We start from the raw sequence: 26,859 nt of genomic DNA on the forward strand, positions 1-26,859 counted from the left end.
GACAAAGAAGGTTATTATGGTGATGAGATTAATTCACAGATAGTAAATTATGATACTGATATTTATGAAATTTATGATATTGAATTTATGAAACTTATTTCAAAATTTATTTACTCAACTGTTGCAGACAATCAAGCCTAATATATTATAGAAAGATGAGATGATATATTTCAGGGATTAGAGGGTTTACTTATGGTAGAGCAATTAAGATTATGAGTTGCCTATTTATCAGATATATTGAGTTTCAGGGAGGAAAACACCTGCTGTATCAAATGACACTGGTTAAGTCACCTTCTGTTAAGAGTTCCAAAGTTTTATGTTTTGCAGACAGGATTTGAAAGAGCCTGATCAGATATTTTTGAAAATTAGCACACATTACCTTTGGAAACTACATGTATTCTATTTATGGAGTGCACATTCCATCTTGTGATTTGTTTTTGAAAGAAAAAAGAGTTATGTTTTTTCCTCATGCATTAACTGATAACCAGTTTAAATGAAACAGAAAACCACTGAGTACTACTTCTACTGTAAAATAATGAAAATTTGTGCTTGTAAACTCAAAGAAGAGAATAAGGGAAAATATTTCTTCTAATTTGTGTATGATATTCTAGATTTCTGTAAAGACAGAAAATTATTTTTTTTACTAAAATTATTAATTATATGAAGAGCCAAAGGCTTCAATTTGGCGACATAACTTGTTTAAGTTAAGGGATATTACATCCCATATTGTTTCTTAGCCGAATAAGAAACTCAAAGTTTCATCCCGAATATAGAAACTATATAAAGTTCGGCAATTCCAAGCGTAAGCAAATACCTGGATACTGCAGCACTGACCCTTTAGGTAGTGCAAGCTGAGGCAACTCATATCAAAGGTGGAGCAAGCTCCGATCACTATTCTTGATATTTACCCATAATGTGAACTTAGCTCGTAGGAGCTGTATTACTGTTCTACATTAAGAGAAGGTCACTACCCAGACCGGTTTCAACCTTTATTGAGGTCTCATCAGTGAGTAGGTAGACCTAGTTAATAATACCAAGTTTGTAGCGAATAGAACTTACATCCCTTCTATGAGAATTGCCAAGAGGTGTCCTAATAAATTACTAATTATATGAAGAGCCAAAGGCTTCAATTCAGTGACATAACTAAGATTTCCACCAAACTGACTACAAAAAAATAAACAAACTAGAAAACAAAATCTAATTACAAAATGATTGAAGTATAAGTTTCTTATACTTCAATCATTTAGTAGTCTTATTTTTCCCAGCTGAAACCCTTGATTTCTCAGGAGGGGTGCTTAAGGGTCAAAGCTGTATAACTGAAAGGAGACCTCCACATAGCCTTTAAAGGAACGAGGAGAACCGACCAGGGCTTCTGACCTAATGTCCAATACTCACCTTCTTGTGGTACACCCTGTTGGGTATCTACTTGAATACTGAACGAACGAGGATGGCTGGCAATTTGGGATTTAGCGGACCAAATTGTATTCTTATCGGCTAAACCAAAATAAAAAATGATGGTACGACATGACAAAATTTCATGCCGGTTGGGGCATCGCCCGGTCAAACAAGGCCCTCATTGTTTTTGCCACGGAACCAGGGCGAACAGCGAAAAGTCAGCTACTGGAACAATCTGAAAAAAACCCCAACTCAACATCACCAGAGTTAAAGATCGGTACTATCAACATAAGAAGCCTGAATGGCAAAGAAATGGAGCTAGCTGAGGAATTAGATAAGTACCAGATCGACATAATAGGTGTGACTGAAACAAAAAAAGACAAAAACTGATGAGATCTTTCTGAGCAATAAATACAAAATGTTATATTCAGGCAATGACAATCAAGGAAAAGAAGGAGTAGCCATAGTATTCAACACAAAATATGAATGGCAGCCAGTCTCAAGTAGAGTAATGTGGGCAAATATGAGAATGGGGAACTGGACAATGAGACTTATTTGTGCCTATGGTCCCACACCTAAAGTAGAAATGGAGGAATTTTTTGAGGCTTTAGAAAAAGCAACTGACACAATGAAAAAGGAAAAGCTGGTCCTTGTTGGGGATCTAAATAGCAGAGTTGGAAATGATTGTGAGACAAACAAAAATATTTTGGGAAAATTTGGAGAAAAGAGCAAAGCTAATAATAATGGCAAACATCTCATGGATTTCTGCTCAGGACATGGACTGGTTATTACTAATACCATGTTCCATCATAAAAATGTGCCCAAATTCACATGGAGAGAACACGCTAGGAATAAGAAAAGTCTCATTGACTATGTTATTGTTGATAGTGATGTTTTCTCCCTGGTGCAGGACACCAGAGTGTACAGAGGATTTGAAATTGGAAGTGATCACTATTTAGTCTTGAGCAGGATAAAATTGAATTTCACATTGAAAAGAATAACATGTAAGAAAGTTTTAAAGCGAATAAAAGTTGAGCAGCTCTCAGACGTGAACTGTAGACTAAAATACACAAAGATTATTGAAGAAAAAATGAAAGAGTTTGAGAACAGGAATCAAACCTTGGAGATTCAGTGGCAAACTCTGAAGAAAACATTGATTGATTCTGCCAGAGAGGCATGTGGTGAGGTTGTCTGTAAGGATAAAAAAATCAGAACTCCCTGGTGGACACAGGAAGTAAAAGAGGCAGTGAAAGAAAAGAAGAAAGCATACCAAACGTTCCTGTAAAATAAGTCAGCTTGCGCTCTTAATATAAAGACAAATGCAAGAATGCTAAACACTGTAAAACTAGCTAAACAAAAGTCATGGGAGGACTTTGGCAAGAATATAGAAAATAAATATCAAGAAGGTGGCAAAATATTCTGGAGGTTGTTGAAGAAGCTTAAGAATGGAGGAAAGAGTAAAAGGAATTAGAGATGATAAAGGTGACATGAAAATGGGAGAAAAAGATATCCTTGAAGTATGGAGTAATTACTTTGAAAAACTGCTAAATGAAACAAGCAGTGATGACAGCACAGTGGTAAAAAACAGTGACCAGGCATGCAGTCAGGAATACATATCCATACTTGAAGTAGAAAAAGCCATCAAAGGCTTGAAATGTGGAAAGGCAGCAGGGGTAGATGATATTCGACCAGAAATGCTGAAGTATGGTGGTATAACAGTTTTACAGTGGCTGCACTGCATAGTTCAGAAAGCCTGGACAGAGGGACGAATTCCCGATGATTGGAGTAGAGCTCTCATAGTAACCATATATAAAAAGGGAAATAAAACTGCATGAGAATTACAGAGGTATTTCCCTACTGAGTGTTCCTGGCAAGATCTATGCAAGTATACTTGAGAAACGGTTGAGAAGAATTGTGGAAGAAAAGCTTGGTGAAGAACAAGCTGGATTCAGGCCAATTAGAGGCTGTCAGGATCAGATCTTCACTTTACGACAAATAGTCGAGAAAGCATGGGAATATAACAAAGATCTGTATTTAAGTTTTGTCGATCTGGAAAAGGCATATGGCAAGGTGACAAGAGAGAAGCTATTCAATACGCTGCAGTTATATGGTGTCAATGGGGCATTGTATCAAGCAATACTTAGTCTTTATTTGAGTTGTAAGTCAGCAGTTAGAATTGAAGGAAGTACAGGAAGATGGTTTAATGTTAAATCTGGTGTGAGACAAGGATGTACATTATCCCCTCTGTTATTCATTATCTATATGGATCACATATGAAGGAAAGTGGTATTAAACATGATATCAAAATTGGAGATGTTAATGTCAGCTCTTTGCTTTATGCGGATGATGTTATACTTCTAAATAAATGTGCTACAAGTCTGCAAGATTCTCTGATTAAATTGAATAGCTGTTGTAATAGATATGGTATGAAAGTCAGCAATAAAAAGACAAAGACAATGAAAATAGGCAGAATCATTGAAAATGTCAACTGTATTGTGAATGGAGAACCTGTGGAACAAGTAAAACATTTCAGCTATTTAGGCACAATTTTTACTGAAGATGGTAAATTAAATATAGAAATAGACAACAGAATCAGCAAAGCTGGTATGGTGGGAAGTCAACTGAATAAATTCATATGGAATAAGAGAGAAATTACTCGGAACACTAAATTAGCTATAAAAGACAGTGTTCAAACCAGTTTTAACTTATGGATCTGAGAGCTGGGTCAGAAGTAAAACGCTTGACCAAAGACTAGAGACCACAGATATGAGAGTCCTGAGAAAGATTATAGGCATGAACAGATGGCATCAATGGCAATATCATATTAAAAATGAGGATATTAGGAAAGAACTTGACATTGTCAGCATCCAGGAATGCATTAGCAGAGCTAACGTCAGGTGGTATGGTCACTTAAACAGAATGGGTGAGGAAGGATTAGCAAAACAAGTGTTCTCTGCCAGGTTGGCAGCAAAATGACCCAGAGGAAGACCAAGAAATAGGTGGATTGATACGGTACAAAGTGCCTTAGACGATAGAAATATAAAATCTGATAATGATTTTGTACTCTTGACAAGTGACAGACTGATTTGGAGGAAAATTGTAGATAGGAAATTAATAATGATGTAATTTTTTTCATGTAGTACTATCATATACTGTACACCCCTTGAGGGTACATGGCAAGAATTTGATGATGATGATGATGATACCTATATTTAAAAAAGGGGATAAAACAAAACCTGCTAACTACAGAGGTATTAGTTTATTTAATAAATGCTACAAAATATATTGCAGTATTTAATGAAAAACTAAAAATATACAGTGAAAAAATATTATTTGAATGTTAAAATGGATTTAGAAAAGGATGCTCTACAATGGATGCAGCTTTCTGTTTAAAACTACTTATAGAAAATAGAACAGAATTTATTTTGGAAACTCATCTTTTGTTTATAGATTACGAAAAAGCATTTGACAAAGTAAAAAGATATATACTGTTCGATATATTACAAAGAATAAATACAGTGATACCCCGAAGTTACGTGGTAGGTGGGACCGACGAAAAGCGCATAAGTCGAATTCGCGTAACTCGGGGTATAAATTTATATACAAACATACAATTGGGACCAAAGATTTACAAAAACACCTATATTTTTTAAGAAATATACAATAATATACAGAAAAATTGTAGTTTTTCGTACATAAAAAAAAGAAAGTGATTTCAATATTGATGGTTTCATAAAATCTAATAGATTCGTCTGATGGCATAATGTCTTTTTCTTGTCACACAAAATTTCTTCATAGCAAGCCAGCGATTTTTTTATTCCTTGCCTTGTGGCTACAATTCGTTCCTCATTAGAATCCAAACCTTTCTTAATTAAATTGAGACCGGTTAATTTTGCAATTGTCATGTGCTTTTCTGCTAAACTGGATCTGAGGTTTCGGTCTCTTCAGTAGTGCTTTGCTTACGCATTTCTATGAGCTCGTCAATTGTAAGCTCCTTGTTATGCGAGTCTAACAGCTTGCTGACATCTTCACTGTTGACTTCTAAATCTAATTGCCTGGCAAGGTTGATAACTACTTCTATTGCCTCAGCAACTTGATCAGTTTCTGGCAACATTTCCGTTTCGCATTTAAAAAAAGGATGGACAAAGTTTTTTCCAGACACCATTCAAGGTTTTTTGGGAAATTTCACCCCAAGAATCTCCGATAATCCTTACAGCATCTAAAACATTAAACTGTTTCCAAAACTATTTAACTGACAGTTGCTCATTTTGCCTCATAGCTTCATTCAGACTTGCAAACGAACGCCGTGTGTAGTACGCTTTGAATGTTTTGATAACTTCTTGGTCCATCGGTTGAAGTGAGCTGGTTCTATTTGGAGGCAAGAAAACAACTTTTACACGTGGATCAAAATCAATTAAAGTTGCAGGAGGGTGACCAGGTGCATTATCAATAATAAGCATAAATTTAAACGGAATTTTTTTAAACTGGCAATAACGTTCAACTTCAGGTATGAAGTGGTGACCAAACCAGTCTTCAAAAATAGAAGCTGTCACCCAAGCTTTAGAATTTGACTTCCAAATCACTGGCAAGCCAGCTTTAGATTTTTCTTTCAGAGCTCTTGGATTTTTGGAGCGATAAATTAAGAGAGGCTTTAACTTGCAATCACCAACTGCATTTCCACCAAGCATTACTGTCAACTGGTCTTTGGAAGCCTGAAAGCCAGGAAACGTTTATTCTTCACGTGCGATGAAAATTCTCTTAGGCATCTTTTTTCAGAACAAGCCGGTCTCGTCTACATTAAATATGGTTTGACTGCTATAGCTACCTTCCTCGATGATAGCCTTAAGTGTCTCAGGAAAAGCAGACGAAGCCTCTTTATCAGTGGTTACCGCCTCTCCACGATGCTGTGCCAGTTACAGCGATTTTTAAATCGGTTGAACCAACTATTACTGGCCACAAAATTTTCTTCTTTGGCCGCTTCTCCAGCGTCTACTTTTAGCTCAAAAATCAGCTTGGCTTGGCTACATATCGTCGTTTGATCAACTGGGCAATTTTTTACTCTCACTTGATTATCACACCATAATTTAAGCATCATTTCCATCTCACCAATAATCCAATGATTGGGCATTTTTCACAGCAGCGAGAATTCTTTCTTTATCTTTCATGATTGTTCATACTGTGGATTCCTGTAGATCGAAATTCTTTGATAACTCACAAATTTTCATTCCGCCTTCAAAATTCTTAATAATGTTGAGTTTTGTTTCCAAAGTCAATGTTTTTCTTTTCTTGCTAGCTGTAGAAGAATCGGACTTGCTTCTTTTGGACGACATTTTTATTTTTTATGTGATTTTGTAGACTATAAAAATCATGTATGAATGGAGACCGCGCGACACTGGCAAATGCAGCCGGCACGGAAAGATAAGAATAGTGGTGAGGCGTGACGGGAATATGTACATATAAGAAACCGCATAACTCCGGATTCGCGTAAGTTGGGGTATTACTGTATACCTAATATTTAACTACATGCAATAATGAATATATATAAAGATAATGAAATAAAAATAAAAATAAATGAAAATTTGTCTGAAAAACAATCTATAAACCAAGGAGTAAGACAGGGATGCCCTCTGCCTCCAACACTTTTCAATATTTACACTAATGAAATATTAATACAGTGGAACACATTAAACAATCAAGGCATACAAATTTCTCGGAATAACAAAATAAATATGCTATTATTTGCAGATGATCAGGTAATAATATCAGATAAAGAAGACAATTTACAAAGAGCAATATATAATATAAACATTATAGTAGAACAGTTTGGAATGAAAATTTCCATAGATAAAACGAAAACAATGGCAATTTGTGGACAAACTCCAGTTAGAAGCATATTGATAATAAAATAATAGAACAGATAAATACTTTTAATTATCTTGGATGTGAAATATCATATGAAGGAGAAAAAGACAAAATTAAAAACTTAAAAATTTTTACAGATTATAGGCCTGATAAATAGAACACATCATCAAATTCCTGCCATGTACCCTCAAGGGGTGTACAGGATATGACAGTACTACATGAAAAAAAAATTATATCATTACTAACTTCCTATCCACAATTTTCCTCCAAATCAGTCTGTTACTTGTCAAGATTCCAACATTATCAGATCTTATATTTCTATCGTCTAAGGCACTTTGTACCGTATCAATCCACCTATATCTTGGTCTTCCACTGGGTTGTTTTGCTGCCAATCTGGCAATGAACACTTGCTTTGCTAATCTTTCCTCGCCCATTCTGTTTAAGTGACCATACCACCTGAGATTAGTTGTGCTAACGCATTCCTGGATACTGACAATGTCAAGTTCTTTCCTAATATCCTCGTTTTTAATATGATATTGCCATTGATGATATCTTTTCACGCCTATAATCTTTCTCAGGACTCTCATATCTGTGGTCTCTCGTCTTTGATCAAGTGTTTTACTTCTGACCCAGCTCTCAGATCCATAAGTTAAAACTGATTTGAACACTGTCTTGTATACGGCTAATTTAGTGTTCAGACTAATTTCTCTCTTATTCCATATGAATTTATTCAATTGACTTCCCACCAGCTTTGCTGATTCTGTTGTCTATTTCTATATTTAATTTACGATCTTCAATAAAAATCGTGCCTAAGTAGCTGAAATATGTTTTACTTGTTCCACAGGTTCTCCTTTCACAACACAGTTGATATTTTCAATGATTCTGCCTATTTTCATTGTCTTTGTCTTTTTATTGCTGACCTTCATACCATATCTATTACAACAGCTATTCAATATAGTCAGAGAATCTTGCAGACTTGTAGCGGATTTATGTAGAAGTATAACATCATCCGCATAAAGCAAAGAGCTGACATTAACATCTCCAATTTTGATATCATGTTTAATACCACTTTCCTTCATATGTGATCCATATAGATAATGAATAACAGAGGGGATAATGTACATCCTTGTCTCACACCAGATTTAACATTAAACCATCTTCCTGTACTTCCTTCAATTCTAACTGCTGACCTACAACTCAAATAAAGACTAAGTATTGCTTGATACAATGCCCCATTGACACCATATAACTGCAGCACATTGAATAGCTTCTCTCTTGGCACCTTGTCATATGCCTTTTCCAAATCTACAAAACTTAAATACAGATCTTTGTTATATTCCCATGATTTCTCGACTATTTGTCGTAAAGTGAAGATCTGATCCTGACAGCCTCTAATTGGCCTGAATCCAGCTTGTTCTTCATCAAGCTTTTCTTCCACAATTCTTCTCAACTGTTTCTCAAGTATACTTGCATAGATCTTGCCAGGAACACTCAGTAGGGAAATACCTCTGTAATTCTCACATTCAGTTTCATTTCCCTTTTTATATATGGGTACTATAAGAGCTCTACTCAAATCATCGGGAATTCGTCCCTCTGTCCAAGCTTTCTGAACTATGCAGTGCAGCCACTGTAAGACTCTTATACCACCATACTTCAGCATTTCTGGTCGAATATCATCTACTCCTGCTGCCTTTCCACATTTCAAGCCTTTGATGGCTTTTTCTACTTCAAGTATGGATATGTATTCCTGACTGCATGCCTGGTCAGTGTTTTTTACCACTGTGCTGTCATCACTGCTTGTTTCATTTAGCAGTTTTTCAAAGTAATTACTCCATACTTCAAGGATATCTTTTTCTCTCGTTTTCATGTCACCTTTATTATCTCTAACTCCTTTTACAGCACTCTTTCCTCCATTCCTAAGCTTTTTCAACAACCTCCAGAATATTTTGCCACCTTCTTGATATTTATTTTCTATATTCTTGCCAAAGTCCTCCCATGACTTTTGTTTGGCTTGTTTTACAAAGTGTTTTGCATTCTTGCATTTGTCACTATATTCTCTAAGAGCACAAGCTGACTTATTTGACAGGAACTTTTGATATGCTTCTTCTTTTCCTTCACTGCCTCTTTAACTTCCTGTGTCCACCAGGGAGTTCGAATTTTTTTATCCTTGAAGACAACCTCACTACATGCCTCTCTGGCAGAATCAATCAATGTTTTCTTCAGAGTTTGCCACTGAATCTCCAAGATTTGATTACTGTTCTCAAACTCTTTCATTTTTTCTTCAATAATCTTTGTGTATTTTAGTCTACAGTCCACATCTGAGAGCTGCTCAACTTTTATTCGCTTTAAAACTTTCTTACATGTTATTCTTTTGAATATGAAATTCAATTTTATCCTGCTCAAGACTAAATAGTGATCACTTCCAATTTCAAATTCTCTGTACACTCAGGTGTCCTGCACTAGGGAGAAAACATCAATATCAACAATAACATAGTCAGTAAGACTTTTCTTATTCATTGCCTCTTCTCTCCATGTGAATTTGTGCACATTTTTATGTTGGAACATGGTGTTAGTAATAACCAGTCCATGTCCTGAGCAGAAATCCAACAGGTATTTGCTATTGTTATTAGCTTTGCTCTTTTCTCCAAATTTTCCCAAAATATTTTTGTATGTCTCACAATCATTTCCTACTCTGCTATTTAGATCCAAACAAGGACCAACTTTTCCTCTTTCATTGTGTCAGTTGCTTTTTCTAAAACCTCAAAAAATTCCTCCACTTCTACTTTAGGTGTGGGACCATAGGCACAAATAAGTCTCATTGTCCAGTTCCCCATTCTCATATTTGCCCACATTACTCTACTTGAGACTAACTGCCATTCAAGAAGATTAGCTTCGTATTTTGTGTTGAATACTATGGCTACTCCTTCTTTTCCTTGATTGTCATTGCCTGAATATAACATTTTGTATTTATTGCTCAGAAAGATCTCACCAGTTTTGGTCTTTTTTTGTTTCAGTCACCCCTATTATGTCGATCTGGTACTTGTATAATTCCTCAGCTAGCTCCATTTCTTTGCCATTCAGGTTTCTTACGTTGATAGTACCGATCTTTAACTCCGGTAATGTTGAGTTGTGTTTGCCCTGGTTCCCTGGCGAAAACAACGGGGGCCTTGTTTAACCGGGCGATGCCCCAACCGGCATGAAATTTTGTCATGTTGTACCATCATTTTTTATTTTGGTTTAACCAATAAGAATACAATTTGGTCGGCTAAATCCGAAATTGCCAGCCCATCCTCGTTCATTCAGTATCCAAGTAGATACCCAACAGGATGCACCACAAGAAGGTGAGGATTGGACATTAGGTCAGAAGCCCTGGTCGGTTCTCTGCATTCCTATAAAGGCTATGTGGAGGTCTCCTCTCAGTTATACAGCTTTGACCTTTAAGCACCCCTAAATAGAACACTCAACCCAAATATAGTATGAAAAAAAACACACTTGAAAATATACAATACTTTAGCAGTGCCCACATTATTATATGGCAGTGAAATTTGGGCAATAAACAAACAAGATAAACAAAGAATAAAAACAAATGAAATGAGATTTATGAGAAGAACTGCAAAATACACATGATCAGATCAAAAAAGGAATGAAGACAGTTTAAAAGAACTAAAAACAAAATCAATAGAAGAAAAACTAAAAAATTATAAACAAAAATGGATTGAACATGTAAAACGAATGGCCAACACCAGACATCCAAAACAAATACTAAAATATAAGCCAATTGGAAAGAGAAGGCAGAGTAGACCTCAAAAAAGGATATTGGATGGATAATGAAACCGGAACAGACCAATATAGTCTATACCCGTAAGCAGTGTTATGATGATGATGATGACAAGAGTTTTGTGCTGAATATAGAAATAGAAACTATAAAATAAAAGTTTCGGCGCATTCAAGTATAAGCAAACCGTTCATGATAGGGATAACTCGCAGTAAAGGTGCCCTTTAATATGGCCTAATAGAGAAACTCTTGTAGTTTTTCTATTAGGCTGTAAAATAATGTTGGATTCAATATCCACTTGATTTGATTAATTGTGCATCGCCGAAGTGAAGCCTTTTGGCTCTCTTAATTCAGAATTTCCTTACTGTTTTGTATCAAAGAAATCTTTGTATAGTTATGGCCTGTCACAAACTATTTACTTGCAATATTTATTAGTGAAAAGGTCTTATCTACAATTTAGCTTTAATTATGTAACTTAAAGTTGAAAGAAGAAAATATTGAACTTTCTGATGAGGCTTTCATGTTAATAAAGAACTGGAGACTTGTCTCCAGCAACATGGAATGATGTTACTTTGTTTTCACTGCATTGTTATTTGCTGCACTAGGCAGCAGTGTGCTTGCACAAAGTTTGAATTTCTGAAGAGGAAGTTGATATAGTGAGAGAAGAATAGAACAGCTGTGGTGTGGATAAAAGTGACAAGAAGAATTATATAATTTTTTCTGAAACAGCTATTAGTTCCTTTTGATATGTTATGCAGCAAACAAACTTATTCTAGTTCAACACATTGTGAAGTGGGAAATGACCAATGTTCTGTGCTCAAGAATAAAGAAGAAGTTTCCAGAAGAAACAAGAAATAGCAAATGCGTTCTAAAGAAATAGAAAAAAGAACCAATATGTAAAGAGGATATGAAAAAAAGAAATATTTTACTCAAAGGTTGCTCACAAATGACTTTTTGTTTTAAAAAAGAAAAACAGGAGTTAATAATATTTCTATGACCATTGTTGAGAGAGTAAGAAACTGTGCTTTTATAAGTTTGAAGTTAACTGCTTTTGTTTGAATGTTTTCATCAAATCCTTGATCTTGAAGAGAAGAAATCAGAAACCTTATGTGATGTTTATTTTCATTATTTATTATAACTCTTCTTTTTAGAATATAAATTTTTATTTATACAGAGTAGGAAATGATTGTAAGACATACAAAAATATTCTGGGAAAATTTGGAGAAAAGAGCAAAACTATTAATAATGCCAAATACTTGTTGGATTTCTGCTTGGGACATGGACTGGTTATTATTAACACCATGTTCCAACATAAAAATGTGCACAAATTCACATGGAGAGAAGATGCAAGGAATAAGAAAAGTCTCATTGACTATATTATTGTTGATAGTGATGTTTTCTCTCTGGTGCAGGACACTAGAACGTACAGAGGATATGATCACCATTTAGTCTTAAACAGGATAAAATTGAATTTCATATTGAAAAGAAGAACATGTAAGAAAGTTTTAAAATGAATAAAAGTTGAGCAGCTCTCAGATGTGAACTGTAGATTGAAATATACAAACATTATTCAAGAAAAAATAAAAGAGTTTGAGAAGGGGAATCAAACCTTGGAGATTCAGTGGCAAGCTCTGAAGAAAACATTGATTGATTCAGCCAGAGAGGCATGTGGTGAGGTTGTCTGCAAGGATAGAAAAATCAGAACTCCATGGTGGACACAGGAAGTTAAAGAGGCAGTGAAGGAAAAGAAGGAAGCATATCAAAGTTCATGGCAAATAAGTCAGCTTGACAGAGACAAATGTAAGAAAGCTAAACATTGTGTCAAACTAGCTAAAAAAAAAGTCATGGAAAGACTTTGGCGAGAATATAGAAAATAAATATCAAGAAGGTGGCAAGATATTCTGGAAGTTGTTGAAGAAGCTCAGAAATTTAGGTAAGAGTGCTATAAAAGGAATTTGAGATGATAAAATTGATATGAAAACTCCAGAAAAAGATTCCTTGAAGTATGGAGTAATCACTTTGAAAAAGTGCTAAATGAAACTAGCAGTGATGACAGCACAGTCACAAAAAAAGACTGACCAGGCATGCAATCAGGAATATATATACATGCTTTAAGTAGAAAAAGCCACCAAAAGTCTGAAATGTGGAAAGGCAGCTGAAGTAGATGATATTCGACAAGAAATGCTGAAGTATGAAGGTATAAAAGTCTTACAGTAGCTGCACTGCATAGTTCAGTGCACAGTACTGGACAGAGGGATGAATTCCAGATGATTGGAGTAAATCTATCACAATACCCATATATACAAAGGGAAATACAACTGAATGGAGAATTACAGAGGTATTTCTCTACCGAGTGTTCCTGGTAAGATATATGTCACTATACTTGAGAAACGGTTGAGAAGGATTGTGGAAGAGAAGCTTGGTGAAGAACAAGCTGGATTCAGACCAAATACAGGCTGTTAGGATCAGATTTTGTTTTACGACTAATAGTGGAGAAATCATGGGAATATAACAAAGATCTGTATTTAAGTTTTGTAGATCCTGAAAAAGCATATGACAAGGTGCCAAGAGAGAAGTTATTCAAAACGCTACAGTTGTATAGTGTGTGGGGCATTATATCAAGCAATGCTTAGTCTTTATTTGAGTTGTAAGTCAGCAGTTAGAATTGAAGTACGGGAAGGTGGTTTAATGTTAAATCTGGTTTCAGACAAAGATATACATTATCCCTTCATTATCTATATGGATATAGATAATGAAGTTATTCATTATCTATATGGATCACATTATGAAGAAAAGTGGTATTAAACCTGATATCAAAATTGGAGATGTTAATCTCAGCTCTTTACTTTATGCAGATGATGTTATACTTCTAAATAAATCTGCTACAAGCTTGCAAGATTCCCTGACTAAATTGAATTAACTGTTGTAACAGATATGGTATGAAAGTCAGCAATAATAAGACAAAGACAATGAAAATAGGCAGATGCATTGAAAATATCAATTGCATTGTGAATGGAGAAGCTATTGAACAAGTAAAACATTTCAGCTAATTAGGTATGATTTTTAGTGAGGATGGTAAATTAAATATGGAAATAGACAACAGGATTAACAAAGCTGATATAGTAGGAAGTCAACTGAATAAATTTATAAGGAATAACAGAGAAATCAGTGAAAACACTAAATTAGCTGTATACAAACAGTGTTTAAACCAGTTTTAATTTATGGATCTGAGAGCCGGGTTAGAAGTAAAACACTTGACCAAAGACTAGAGACTGCAGATATGAGAGTCCTGAGGAAGATTAGGGGCGTGAACAGATGGCATCAATTGCAATATCATATTAAAAACGAGGATATTAGTAAAGAACTTGACATTGTTAGCATCCAGGAATGCATTAGCAGAGTTAATCTCAGGTGGTACATCACATAAACAGAATGATAAAGGGGAAAGATTAGCAAAACAAGCGTTCTCTGCCAGGTTGGCAGGAAAAAGACCCAGAGGAAGACCAAGATAGAGGTGGATTGATATGGTAAAAAGTGCCTTAGAAGATAGAAATATAAGATCTGACAATGTTGAAGCCTTGACAGGTAATACATTGATTTGGAGGAAAATTGTAGATGGAAACTAATAATAATGTAAATTTTTCATGCAGTACTATCAATCCTCTACAAACCTTAAGGGTAAATGAAATCAATCTGATGATGATTATTTTTATTTATGATGCAGATTTGTATATAGCACTTGTGAAACAAATATTTTATACACATACTGACACACATTGTTACACTCAGGCAATACCTAATTTTAAAACACTAATATTTGTTTGTAAATAAAGATAATGTTGAATTTACTTTGTCTCTCACTTGATCTGTTTATTTATCAACTTATTTTTATAATATCTTGGATCCAAACATGTGATATTAACTGAAAGCTGTGTTGTCCAACACAGCTGTTGAATTCAACATATGGCATTCTTGTGAGTTGCCAAAGTACCAGAAACTTTCGTTGGTAGTATGAAAATTTCTCTCTTGAGCATCCCATCTGTCTAATGTATGGGCATTAATATATGGGCATTCCTAAGGGTGTTTCATGTTTTTAAGTAACCCAGAAGCCCTTTTCTAGGGACCAAAGATAGAATGTTTTCAAACCATCTGAGGACAAAAATAAGCATGGCATTACATATGACAATAAAATTCATCTTCACGCTAAAGGCATTCACAAAAAAATTGACACATTTTGAAATCGCTGATTTCATGAAATGAAGAAGTTTGTATGGGAGTCTTAAAGGGATATGGAATTTTTTAAGAGTCAGACATAAATAAAAATTTAGAGTAATCTTATGAGAGAATGGAAGAGGAATAATCAGTAAAAGAAGTTTTTCAAATTCTTTTGATTTTTGGAATATATGAGATCCTTGAAAGAAAGAAAAGTTCAAGGGATGAACTAATAAAAAAAAAAATAGGACAGAGAGCTACTTTATATGACAATAAATGAGGAATAATCTGCAATATAGAAACATTTGCAAATAAATGATTTACATATGCTTTTATGCTGTTTAATTTCCTAGCATGCAGTACTGGCTTGGAATGTGCAAATGAAGTTTAAATGTATTAAATGAACTTAAACTTAACTGTTACCTATATTATATACAATGAGACATTTGCTGCAAAATATTTATATATCTTATTTCCTAATATTATTATAAAAAAGTATCAAACTATTTCATTTTGCATAATTACGTGTTTTAAACAATATGAAATATCCTCAATAAACATAAGCTCATATATTAGTCCTTTAGTTGTGTTAGATCTGCCTTTAATTTTTTCCTCTTCTTTCCCCTTGTCACATAATTCAATATTCTCATCTTCTTATCTAGCTCAGGCTAAAGGTGGTGAAAAGTGATATAATTCATTGTATTCAGTAAAGAACTAACACAGATCAGTTTCTGTCAAATAATGATCAGTTCTCTTACAGATGTATGCCATCTGACAAAGTTACTAAATATCAATGTGACCAGATAACTAGCATATTATAATAAAGAATATGCAGCTTACCTTGGACTGCTCTAAATCATTAAGTGTACCCTCCACTAGTTCAGACAAATGATCTGATAAATGACGATGAGTAACACCTATAGGAATATAAATTTAAGTGAAGTCTAATCAACATATATGTTGATAAATATATATTTTATCAAACTGAGTTAATTTACAAAACTTATACTGAGCTATACTGTTTTGAATTTCTCTTGCAGAAAGTATCAAGTTAGTAAACAGTTATTATGGATATAATTCTCTGACCTATCTGTTGAATTTTATATGGAACATGAAGGTTCAGCACATGAATGACTGAAATAACAAAATTTAGCATTAGTGTTTTGTCCAAAACAAACAGTAATCAAGGGAAATTCAAAAAATTAATCTTTATCTATGAAAAATTTTAAACTATCAACGAGTCCACGATGAGTCTCTGACTCCATGGCGATTAGATGTTAATAATAAAAAAAATAATTATATCTTATAAAAAAACATCTCACACACAAACATTTTAGTGAGCTAAGTACTGAGAAAACAAGAAGATGGCTGAACTGATTACTGCTTTTTATTAATTGATGGCATTACTGCTCTGCTATTGTAGTACTGATTGCATCTCAGAGTAAAATTTAAATCCTTAAGAATTAAAACAAATAATGTCAGCCTATTATAGACTGCAGCTGACTTACTGCTTTCTCAATATGTGGCTTACTTTGTTATAGATAGTCTATCTCCCCCACCATTAAATGAGATAATACTGAATTGTCAAAATTGTGAATGATGCAACCTGTAGTGGTGGTGGTGTCTGTGGCACTTTCATTCTCCTCCCTTTACAACCGTACCCTGCATTTTGGTTGAACCGTGTGGAAACTGTCAGAGGAACTTAATATAAGAAAACAACTATATTATAGTAATGGACAAACATAATTTGATAATTAGACATGCAGAGAATGGATCCCCTTTATTAGTCTGAGGGGATTGAATTTTTCAAATTTGGTTGATCTTCCAGCTGAACTGGAAAGGTCATTCACTACATGCAATGGTGGAAGGTGTTCTCCCTTCAGTTTCTATTAATGCAGGTGTTCCATAGAGGTCTGTTATTTCACCTACACTCTTCTTCATGTATGTAAATGATCCCTGCTGTCAGTGATTCCAAACCCTATTCACAGTTTTGATGATAGCACTCTTCTCTCATCCTCCCCTCCTAGTGGGGTATCTGTTGGAGGAGACCTCCCAGTGATGGTACTGGACCTTTTAATTCTTATTTTTCTTTGCTTCTCTTCCCATATTCTTTGCTCTACTTCTCCTGAGTCTTTTTTGGTTTCCCTAGTTCCAGACCGCCGTCATTGCAATCCAATGTCCCGCCACAGTATTTGCTGTGCCGTGTGGCCCGTGGACATCCAGAAGGGGGATCGTGGTACTTCTGCTTCAGCAAGATGAGTAGTCCTGGATGGCCTAGCCAGGATCAATCGGCTAGTGGGCTTGACTGCAAGGATCAACACTATTGCAGTGTCTCTCACCTCCATGGCCCAGAATTGGGACCCAAGGCTTGCTGTGGTGCAGGTATAGCATCCATGATAGCCATGACGTTCTCCTCCTGAGTGCAGTCATTGCTTGCTGATCAGTGGGCATCCATGTGTGGCTCTTTGGTGGGTAGGGAGCTCCAGTAGCGAATCAAAAATCCCTTGAGCACGAATTGTTCATCCTCAAATGTTTCAGGGACCCTAACAAGGTCTCAACCAAGTACTGATACTGATACTGGAGATACAGATTTGATAAGAGAAGTAAGAAACAAAAGATATATGGCACAAATGCAAATGTACCAGTGTTCCTAATCATTCATGCAACAGGTGAAAAGCCAACATGGAAAATGTCGCCCTTCTTTATTCAAAAGGATTTAAGAAAGACTAGTTGGATCTCCCAAAAGTGTTAAGAAATTGTTTTCTAGTATTATCCTTGTGGATATTACTAAACCGTGGAAACATCATGTCAACAACATTCTAAGAAACTGCTGAGAGTAACATCAATGGGCAGAATACCAATCACAGTAATACCTCATAAAACACTCAATTATTGTAGAGAAGTGATATCAGAAGAGGATCTCTTGATGTTCCTGATGAAGAGATATATTCAAATCTTAACACACTGACTGCCCACACAAGAAAAAAAAAATTTTTTTTATTGTGGCCATGGTGTTTTATTATGAAAATAGAATAAAAACCTCAAAAACAAAACAATCCTTTCTAATAAAGAAAATGTACTGTGCTATGAAAAAACACAAGCTGAAAAGGACGTGAATATGCCATGAAAAGATGTAAACAGACAGCATAGAAATGCAGCAAATGTAATGTGTATTTTTGTGTAGAATGCTTTTTCCTAAAATATACATCAATAAAAAAGTAATATAAAAATTTGAAAATTAATAAGGTAAAAGTAATGTGAAAACTTGAAAAATAGTTCATAAGGGTAAAGTGTTTTTCTTGACTTAATTTATGTGAAATTTTAGGTAAAAATAAATAGAAAAACGAAATTTATTGACTTCTATTCATTTGATCCACGTTTTTAGAATTAAATTGTCAATATTAATTGTTATAAGAACATCAACAAATAAGATTTTCATGAACCAACTGCAGGGTTTTGCCCAGGGGGCCACCCATCACTTAAAATGTATGTTACAGCATGGCAGTGTGAGTTGCCAGTGCACCACGCAGCTCCCAAGGTAAAGAGATGTGCAAGTTATATATGCTTCACAAGGTCTGGGGCTCAAAACTAGCATTAGTTAAATACAACTCACACGGCAGTTAATGTGTTAAAGATCAGGAAGTTACAGATGTGAAGCATATCCTGATATGTAGACAAGATCACTTGGTTCTGACTAGGAACATCATCCTTACTTTTGATACACCTAAGCTTCAACATCTGTAAAAGATGTTGGAGGTTTAGGTGTATCTAAAAAAATCTAAAAGTGTCAACTGTCAGGGAGATCACCCAGCTTACTCCTGTGCATGTCAGAAGTGGAAAGATGAAAAAGAAATGCCAAAAATTAAAACAGAACAAAATATATCATATCAGAATGCAAAAAGGAAGTTAGCCACAACTATACCAGTTCTGAGACCTACTTATGCTGAGGTGATAGCTAAGAAAATGTCAACAGCATCTCAAACACATGTCTACTCCATCATCTGATAATTTCACCATACCTGAACTTTATGATCAAGAGTGCTTCTATGGTGAGTTGCATCAATCACATGACCTTTCCAAACTATCCACTTTCAGTGGATAGTTTGGTATCACTGAAAGTAAATTAAACTTGTCAACTGACCCTAAAACATCAATGTATTAAATATTTTACCAGAGGAAGAGATAGACAAAGACCATTCATACCTCCCAAAAACAACTGATAACCACAAATCTGACAAATTAAACCCTCAACCTCCTGAAAACCAGACAATTCTATAAAGCCAAAACAGCAGGAAAATTTTTATAATGGAACTGTCATGAGATTCATTAGAATATTGAGATAGCAAGATTTTACAGAAGAAATATAAACCTTTTTCAGTTTCTGTCTGCAGGAAACATACTAAGACCCAACGAGGACCCTACCTTGAAAAATTTCAATGTTGTATGCAAGGAGAGAACTGGAAATGGTCCAGCTCATGGAGGAGTAGCTATCTTAGTGGGTGGTCATACTCCTTTCCATCATGTGCAGCTTAATACTGCTCTGGAAGAAGTAGCAACCTGCTTATCCATGGGATTTCTTATTACAGTATGTTCAATTTATTTACCACTGGATGCTGAGTTAGATGAAATCGATTGTGATGCTTATTGTGAAACTGCCTGAACCCACTCTTCTTATGGGTGACTTTAATGGGCACAATGCTCTGAGGGGTAGTGCCAACACAAATGGAAGAGGTCGTATCACTGAACAAATCCTTGACAACAATGACCTCTCTCTCTTTTGAATAATAGACACAATATTTTCCTTTCTTCCATATGCTTACCTGCTCATATTCTGCAATTGATTTTAGAATCTGCTCTCCTGCCATTTTTCTACTATTCACATGGGATGTCAAAGACAACATCTACAGAAGTGATAATTGTCCTTGTATTTGCACAATGTTTTCACATGAACCATGTTCTCCTAAATGAGTGCCCATATGGAAAACAAATCAGGCTGATTGGAAGAGTTTTTCACATCTTGTAAAATTTAAAGCTGATAGAGTCAGTCAAACACCTATCGATGAAGCAGTAAAGTATGTAACACACTGCATTGTACAGGCAGCACAGCCTCAATTTGAAAAATGCCATCTCAATTTCCACTCTATCCAAAGCTTTGGTGGAACCCAGAATGCCAGGCAGCCAAAAAAGATCAACACAGAGTGTGGAGTATATTTCGTAGATACCACACCACATTGAACTTAATAGCATTTAACATGAATTAATCAATTAAGCAGTAATCAATTAATCAAACAACCAGTGCAAAAATTGTATGGGATAAAATTCGGAAAAATGAAAGGTAGATACAGAACACACTGTTTGTCTACCTTAGACCACAATGGATGTGTTGTTGCTGATCCCAAAGCTATTGCAGACACTTTGTGAGAAACTTTATGCCAGAATCTCAACAGCAGCTTCATATCCTCCCTGACTTTTTAATATTGAAAGAGAGCACAATCAGCTAAATATTTCTACTAATGGGCTTGAGCTGTACAATTCGGCATCTATTAAGGAGGAACTAAGAAGAGCATTTTTAGTGTCTCATCCTAGTGCAGTAGAGCCTGATGATGTCCATCATAAAAATCTTGCATTATCTTCTATGGAGGACCTCCTTCTTTTACTAAGCAACAGAATACCAGCAGAGGAAGAGTTTCAGGATTCTCGGGATAAGTCAACTGTCACTGCTATCCCAAAACCAGGAAAGGCTCTAATGCAAGCAAATAATTATTGATGCTGATCAGCTGCCTTTGGAAGATATTTAAGAAAATGGTTAATACCAGACTTTTCTGGTATTCAGAAAGTAACAATCTTCTCTGTTATACACAATGTGGGTTTCATAAATATTGTTCAACTTTGGACCATTTGGCGTGTTTAGAAAAACAACCTGTATAAGAGGTAAATTCCTTTTTAGGCCATCTTATTAGCATAGATACCTTCACCTCCCTCTCAGAAAGATAAAACATTAATATGCCAAATGCTTCAGAGAGAGTTTAATTTGATGATTTCCTTGAATATTTTTCCAGAAGAAGAAATGATGGATACTAGCTCTGCAATTCTCAAAAAAGAAAAAAAAAATCCAGATGATACTGCCAAAAAGAAACAACAGAAACATACTTGAAGTGATCAATTTCAATTCTTCTATCTGGAGGCATATCTTCAATCCTCTCTAGTGCACTTTCCATTATTTCTTATAACAAGCAAGTCATATCTTTCAGGGATGTTGTAGTTGTGAGAGGGTAGGACCGGCATACATATCAATGTTGAAACTGTCACTTTCTTTACAGTTGTCTTCTCAGCGTAAGAGGGTTTAACAGATGTTGTTACTGTTGTTGTATACTAGCTCTTCTCTTCCAGACATGTGATACACTGATACTGTTCTGTTATTAACTTCTGTATCTCTTTTTTGCCTTTCCACCTTTGACATGTTTTGGAGTATGCTCGGTGGTCTTTCTCAGAGTAAGAGCATTTTGGTGTTTCGTTTGTACAATCTTTATTTCAATGTTCTTTATTGCCACATTGTGCACATATGGCAGAGCCATTACAGGTAGTTTGAGTATGCCCATATTTATGACATTTAATATGCTGTAAGGGGTTTGGGATATACAGCTGTACTGGATAGGTGAGATATCCTGCTTTGACAGTTGTTGAAGGTCGGGATTCTTCTTATGGCTGTCACTCCTTGGTCCTTGAGTTAAACGGATATCTCTTCATTGGGGACATCAAGGAGGTCCCCACTCTGATATTATGCCTCTAGAAAGTTTAACATTTTGTGGGGGTAATGGTAAATGGTATTTCTCCAACAGATGTTGCATGGAGTAATTTTCTGATTATACTACTGTAGCTGCCACAATAAGGATATTTCCTGAATGCAGCTTTCTTTACAGATTTTGGAGATCCTGCCAACCATTCAAAACCTTTCTGAATGAAGAAGGGTGACATTTTTCCAATTGGATATTCACCTATTAAGTGAATGGTGGTGTATTTATTGCAGCTTCTGAGGTTTTTTACTTCTCACCTTTCTGTTGTTGATGATAATATGGTTTCTGAACCAGGTTGGAGCTTGTTGAGGGTCCTGATATACAAGAGTGAAAAGGTGTTCATTTCCAGGAAGAGTTTAGTCTGGAATCAGAGTTCCCCACCCACCATGGTGGGGAACTCTGATGGTGTCCACCATATGGAGTCACATATGGACACCCACTCTCCATCAAGCAGTGACTGTGGTCAAGAGTAGAATGATATGGCTAACACCCCTAAGATGATATATAGATGCCACAAGCTTGGATCCTATCCCCAGACCACAGGGAAGGAAATCCAGGACCACCTGTCATGCCAAAGCAGTGAGAGACTACCAGGATCCCTCTTTCTGGATGTTCACAGGGTCACAATGCACAGCAAACATGGAGGCAAGGCATTGGATATCAGTGATGGTGGTCTGAAGACAGAATAGTAACAAAGACTCAGGAAAATCACAGAAAAAAGAAGAACGAAAAGAGCCAGTACCATAACTGGGAGGTCCACTCCACTACAAACAGGTGCCTTACATGGAGGGTCAAAGATAGTATTCCCAAGTTTTTCAAAATTTTCAGATTTGTAGTTCAGCATGTAACCTGTACTGATTGGAACATCCATATAGTTGGCTGCTTCCCAGTATGTCATGATCACTCTCACCAATTGGTGGCAAAACAGTCACAATGTTTTGTCACCAATTAGTGAGAGTGATAAAACAGTCATAATTCTGAGCCACCTTCTGATACTATGATTAAATCTAACCCTTTGTTGCTTCTTTTATATAATTCTTGAGAGAGTTGTCTCGCAAAAGCTCAATAAATTCTTATTTGTACTTTTTATGAGATTTTCTGCTACTCAATCAATATTTGGATAATTTGAGTCACTCATAATAATTACTCGTTTTGTTCCCATAAGGGTAATTTGGCATTGCATTTCTTCATCCATAGTATTGATCCACTAGGTCTGTAGTAACACCCCACCTTATATTTCATCCTGTTAGCCCCCACTTCATACCAGACAACTGCAAACTCACTGCTACATGGACATTATTACCATTATTGGTTTTAGGGTTTTCTATCCTTGATTCAAGTCATTTGGTATCTTTAGTAGTACTCCCCTCCTATATACTTATAAATAAATCCATACATCTGCAGGATTCTTTAACTAAATTGAATGGTTAATGTAACAAGTTTGCCATGAAAATCAGCATTAAAAAGAGAGAGAGAGAGAGAGAGAACTATAAAAACAGGTAGGAACATTGAGTAAGAAGCATCCTCAATGGGGAATCTATAGAACATTTTATATATTTAGGCACAATTTTTTAATAAGGATGGCAAATTAAATATGGAAATAGACAACAGAATAAACAGACCTGTTATGCTAGGGATTCTGCTGAATATATTAATATGGAATAAGAGAGAAAGAGAAATAGAGAAATTAGTTAAAACACTAAACTAGTTGTATAAGACAAGTGTTCAAACCAATTTTAACTTTAGGACATGGGTTACAAATAAAACAGCTGATCAAAGGCTAGATATAATGGATATGAGAGTTCTAAGGTAAATTAGGGAACAAAGAAATGACATCAATGACAGAATCATATTAAAAATGAAGATATTAGGAAGGAACTGGGCATTGTTGACATTCAGGAATGTGTGCGAATAGCTAATCTGAGGTGATATGGTCAATTAAACAGAATGGGAGGGGAGGATTTGCAAAGCAAGAATCTGATGCAAGATAGCTGGAAAGCCATCTCCAGAGAAATACCAAGATCAAGGTGAATTGACGCTGCTACTAATGCCTTAAAATACCAAAAACATCTGACAATATTGCAGTCCTGACAGATAAGACTAATTTGAATTAAAATTGTTAATAGGAAATAAGTATAATGCAAACTTTTCATGTTGTATCACCATCATAGTATTCTGTATACCTCTTAAGGGTGCATATCTGGAATTTGATGACTGTTTTATATAGTCATCTCTTGCTACTGGAAACCCATCAAGAGCAAAGAGACAGTTTATTATTATGGAAGTTTGTTCCACTGGCGTAAGTATAACAGTGATGTCATGTTTCTTTTACTGGTACTTTTCCGGAATTTGTTATAATGATTTAAGTGATTTCACTATAACAATGTTTTTCTATACTGAGAGTTGATTTGTTGGTTAGGTGGACTAGAGAGTACTCTGGATTCAGATATAGTCCTTGGTTTGTCTTCTAAATCTGCTAATTAGATATCTTCTTATATCAGATTCTCTATTATGATCTTTTTTTTTTTCCAAATTCCAGATTTTATTGTTCCAAGATCAGTTTTTTTTTTGTATCTTTAGCCCTAAATATATATCCTATCCCACTGCAATGATTTAGATCTCCAATACTCTGCATATAGGCCATTCAATGCAGACCCATTATATGCTCCAGTGTCCTTCAGAAAGTTTGTCTGTTAGTAACTTACTTGGTAAAAGCAAACTGCTTTAGTGCTGAAAAGGCGATCAAATCTGAATATGGTACATGATTTTAAAAGCATGTATGAACCAAATAATTTCCTGGATTTATGAAGTTTGTCTCAAAAATTGTTACTTCTATATGAGACCAGTTAATTCAACTTCAGATGCTTCCTTGCATCAGCAGTGACAATCAAATCTGGGTTTTTAGATGACATGATATGCATCCATACTAAGGATGCATATCATATCATCCACCTGACTCTGCTATCGAGGCTGTAAAATCGTGCATAATAGGATTTTTATATAGAAATACCTCATATACTGATTTTACTAGTAAACAAAATTCCATTCAAAATTTGTTGCATTTAATAATATGGGAATAAAATGTGAATTATGAAGTAATATAACAGCCCAAAGTTTTTGTAAAAGAACAAAGAAGGTCAAAGGTGAATTAATTGTGTCTAAAGAAACTTCCAGACAAGGATTTTTCCAGACAGATTATTGTATTAACTTATAACCTAGGGCAACTGCAATCATGAAGGTTAACTATGCACGGAGGTTTCCTGCCTTAATGCAATGAATGAAAAAGGTGGCAGGTGCAGAACAATGTAATACCCAAGGGATTAATATGTAGCAGAACCCAAGGTTATCGGGGCCAGATATAAAGGGGTTTCTGCGATGAGCGGGGCTTTTTAGTTGTTCCTTGGTCAGCGAGAAGTTATGAGGTCACGCAGAGTTCCGACGAGAGAGTTACGGGATCCAGAAGGCGAAGCAGTCAGTGAGGGTCGGGCAGTTGCTGGGATACGATGTACTTTATGGCGACTGAGTTTTGCTAATCATCATAGAAGATGATAAGCAATCGCCAACGGGACCTACATTCCAGCTATTAGATGCCAGCAGTGCAAAACAACTAATTTAAGTTGTTCCTAGAAGAAAGTAGATACTGGAGTTCAATGCCACCAAGTTCCTGATGCTCGCAAATAGAAGGAGGAGATCTCAAAAGTCCCGGAGAAGGTACCCGTGTTCGTTGCTTAAGGTTGGAAGGTAATAAAAGAAAGTGCTTCCAAGATCAATCAGAGAGGACCAGACAACTGTTTAAAATAAGATCTTTCTATTGTTTTAGCTATAGATGGAATTGTGGCGGTGACTTGTAGAAGGTTTGTTTGTTAAGATACTTGAGGACTTAAGCTTTATGCTAACCTTTGAATGGGCCTTGTTAAATTATATGTGAGAGAAAACTTAGCTAATTTTTAAGGTGAAATATCTTATGTTTAATATTATTGCTATTAGCTATGCCTGAGTTTGTTTAAGTAAGTGTGATAAGGCGTTAACAAAGGAAATATTATAGACACGTGGTCTTACAAGAATTGTCTGCATAAGAGTAGTAATTGTAATTTGTATTGAGAATTGTCATTGAAGCATAGAACCTGATTTACTTGAATCTTTAGTTTTAACCTTTTGTACATTTCCTTGATAACGAATAAATTGTTTTCTTGTTTAAATAATTTGCCTGATTCCTATTACCAACTGCACTGCTCATTAAATTCGAATCTGTGTGTCCTAAAGTTGAATTTGCCACGACTGTAGAATAGAAGTTTTACATTGCTAGAACTGGTCAAAAGTGAGAGAGGAAAGTTCTGTGATTAACCGAGTGTTTTTTTTCAGAGGGATATTCATCTCCTATCCACGAATTTTGGTGGCGCAGCTGGAAATCAAATAAATTTTCCGAAATTCAAATGAGAAAAGCACCAATTGTTCAGACAAAGAGATTGGCTCCAGCCGGAAGCATTTTCTTCGTTCTGAAGTTTTTGCACACAAGATCAATAATATTTGCAGCCTTGAGACAAGTGAAATAAGTTGAGTGAGTGGATTGTGAGCTAAGAGATTAAATCAAGTAACAGATTATATACTCGGAATACAACTGTTAAGATTAAAGTTAAAGAGCTATAAGTTAAAGTTAAGAATAAGTTTTGAATAGTATTATATCGAAGATTTTTACAATGGCGCAGACAACAAGAACTAGATTTAAATAAAACAGACAGAATAATAAATGTAATAAGCACTGAATATAAACAAATTTTATATATTTTACAAAGATGCAGCAGCAGACAAAGATTTAACAAA

At 35.4% G+C, this 26,859-nt stretch overlaps 1 protein-coding gene across 1 annotated transcript in view; it reads right to left on the reverse strand.

Moving 5' to 3' along the window:
* The window catches only part of Brr2 (U5 small nuclear ribonucleoprotein l(3)72Ab), a 486,889-nt gene that overhangs the window by 54,046 nt on the left and 405,984 nt on the right, over nt 1–26,859 (reverse strand). The window contains exon 36 of the mRNA XM_090392214.1: nt 16,085–16,161. Within this exon, the coding sequence (XP_090248340.1) occupies nt 16,085–16,161 (77 nt within the window). The remainder of the gene's footprint in view (nt 1–16,084; nt 16,162–26,859) is intronic.

Source organism: Typopeltis vanoorti, chromosome 5, assembly GCF_054136105.1.
Source record: "Typopeltis vanoorti isolate ZY-2024b chromosome 5, IOZ_Tvanoo_1.0, whole genome shotgun sequence".
In the NCBI taxonomy this organism is placed as follows: domain Eukaryota; kingdom Metazoa; phylum Arthropoda; class Arachnida; order Uropygi; family Thelyphonidae; genus Typopeltis; species Typopeltis vanoorti.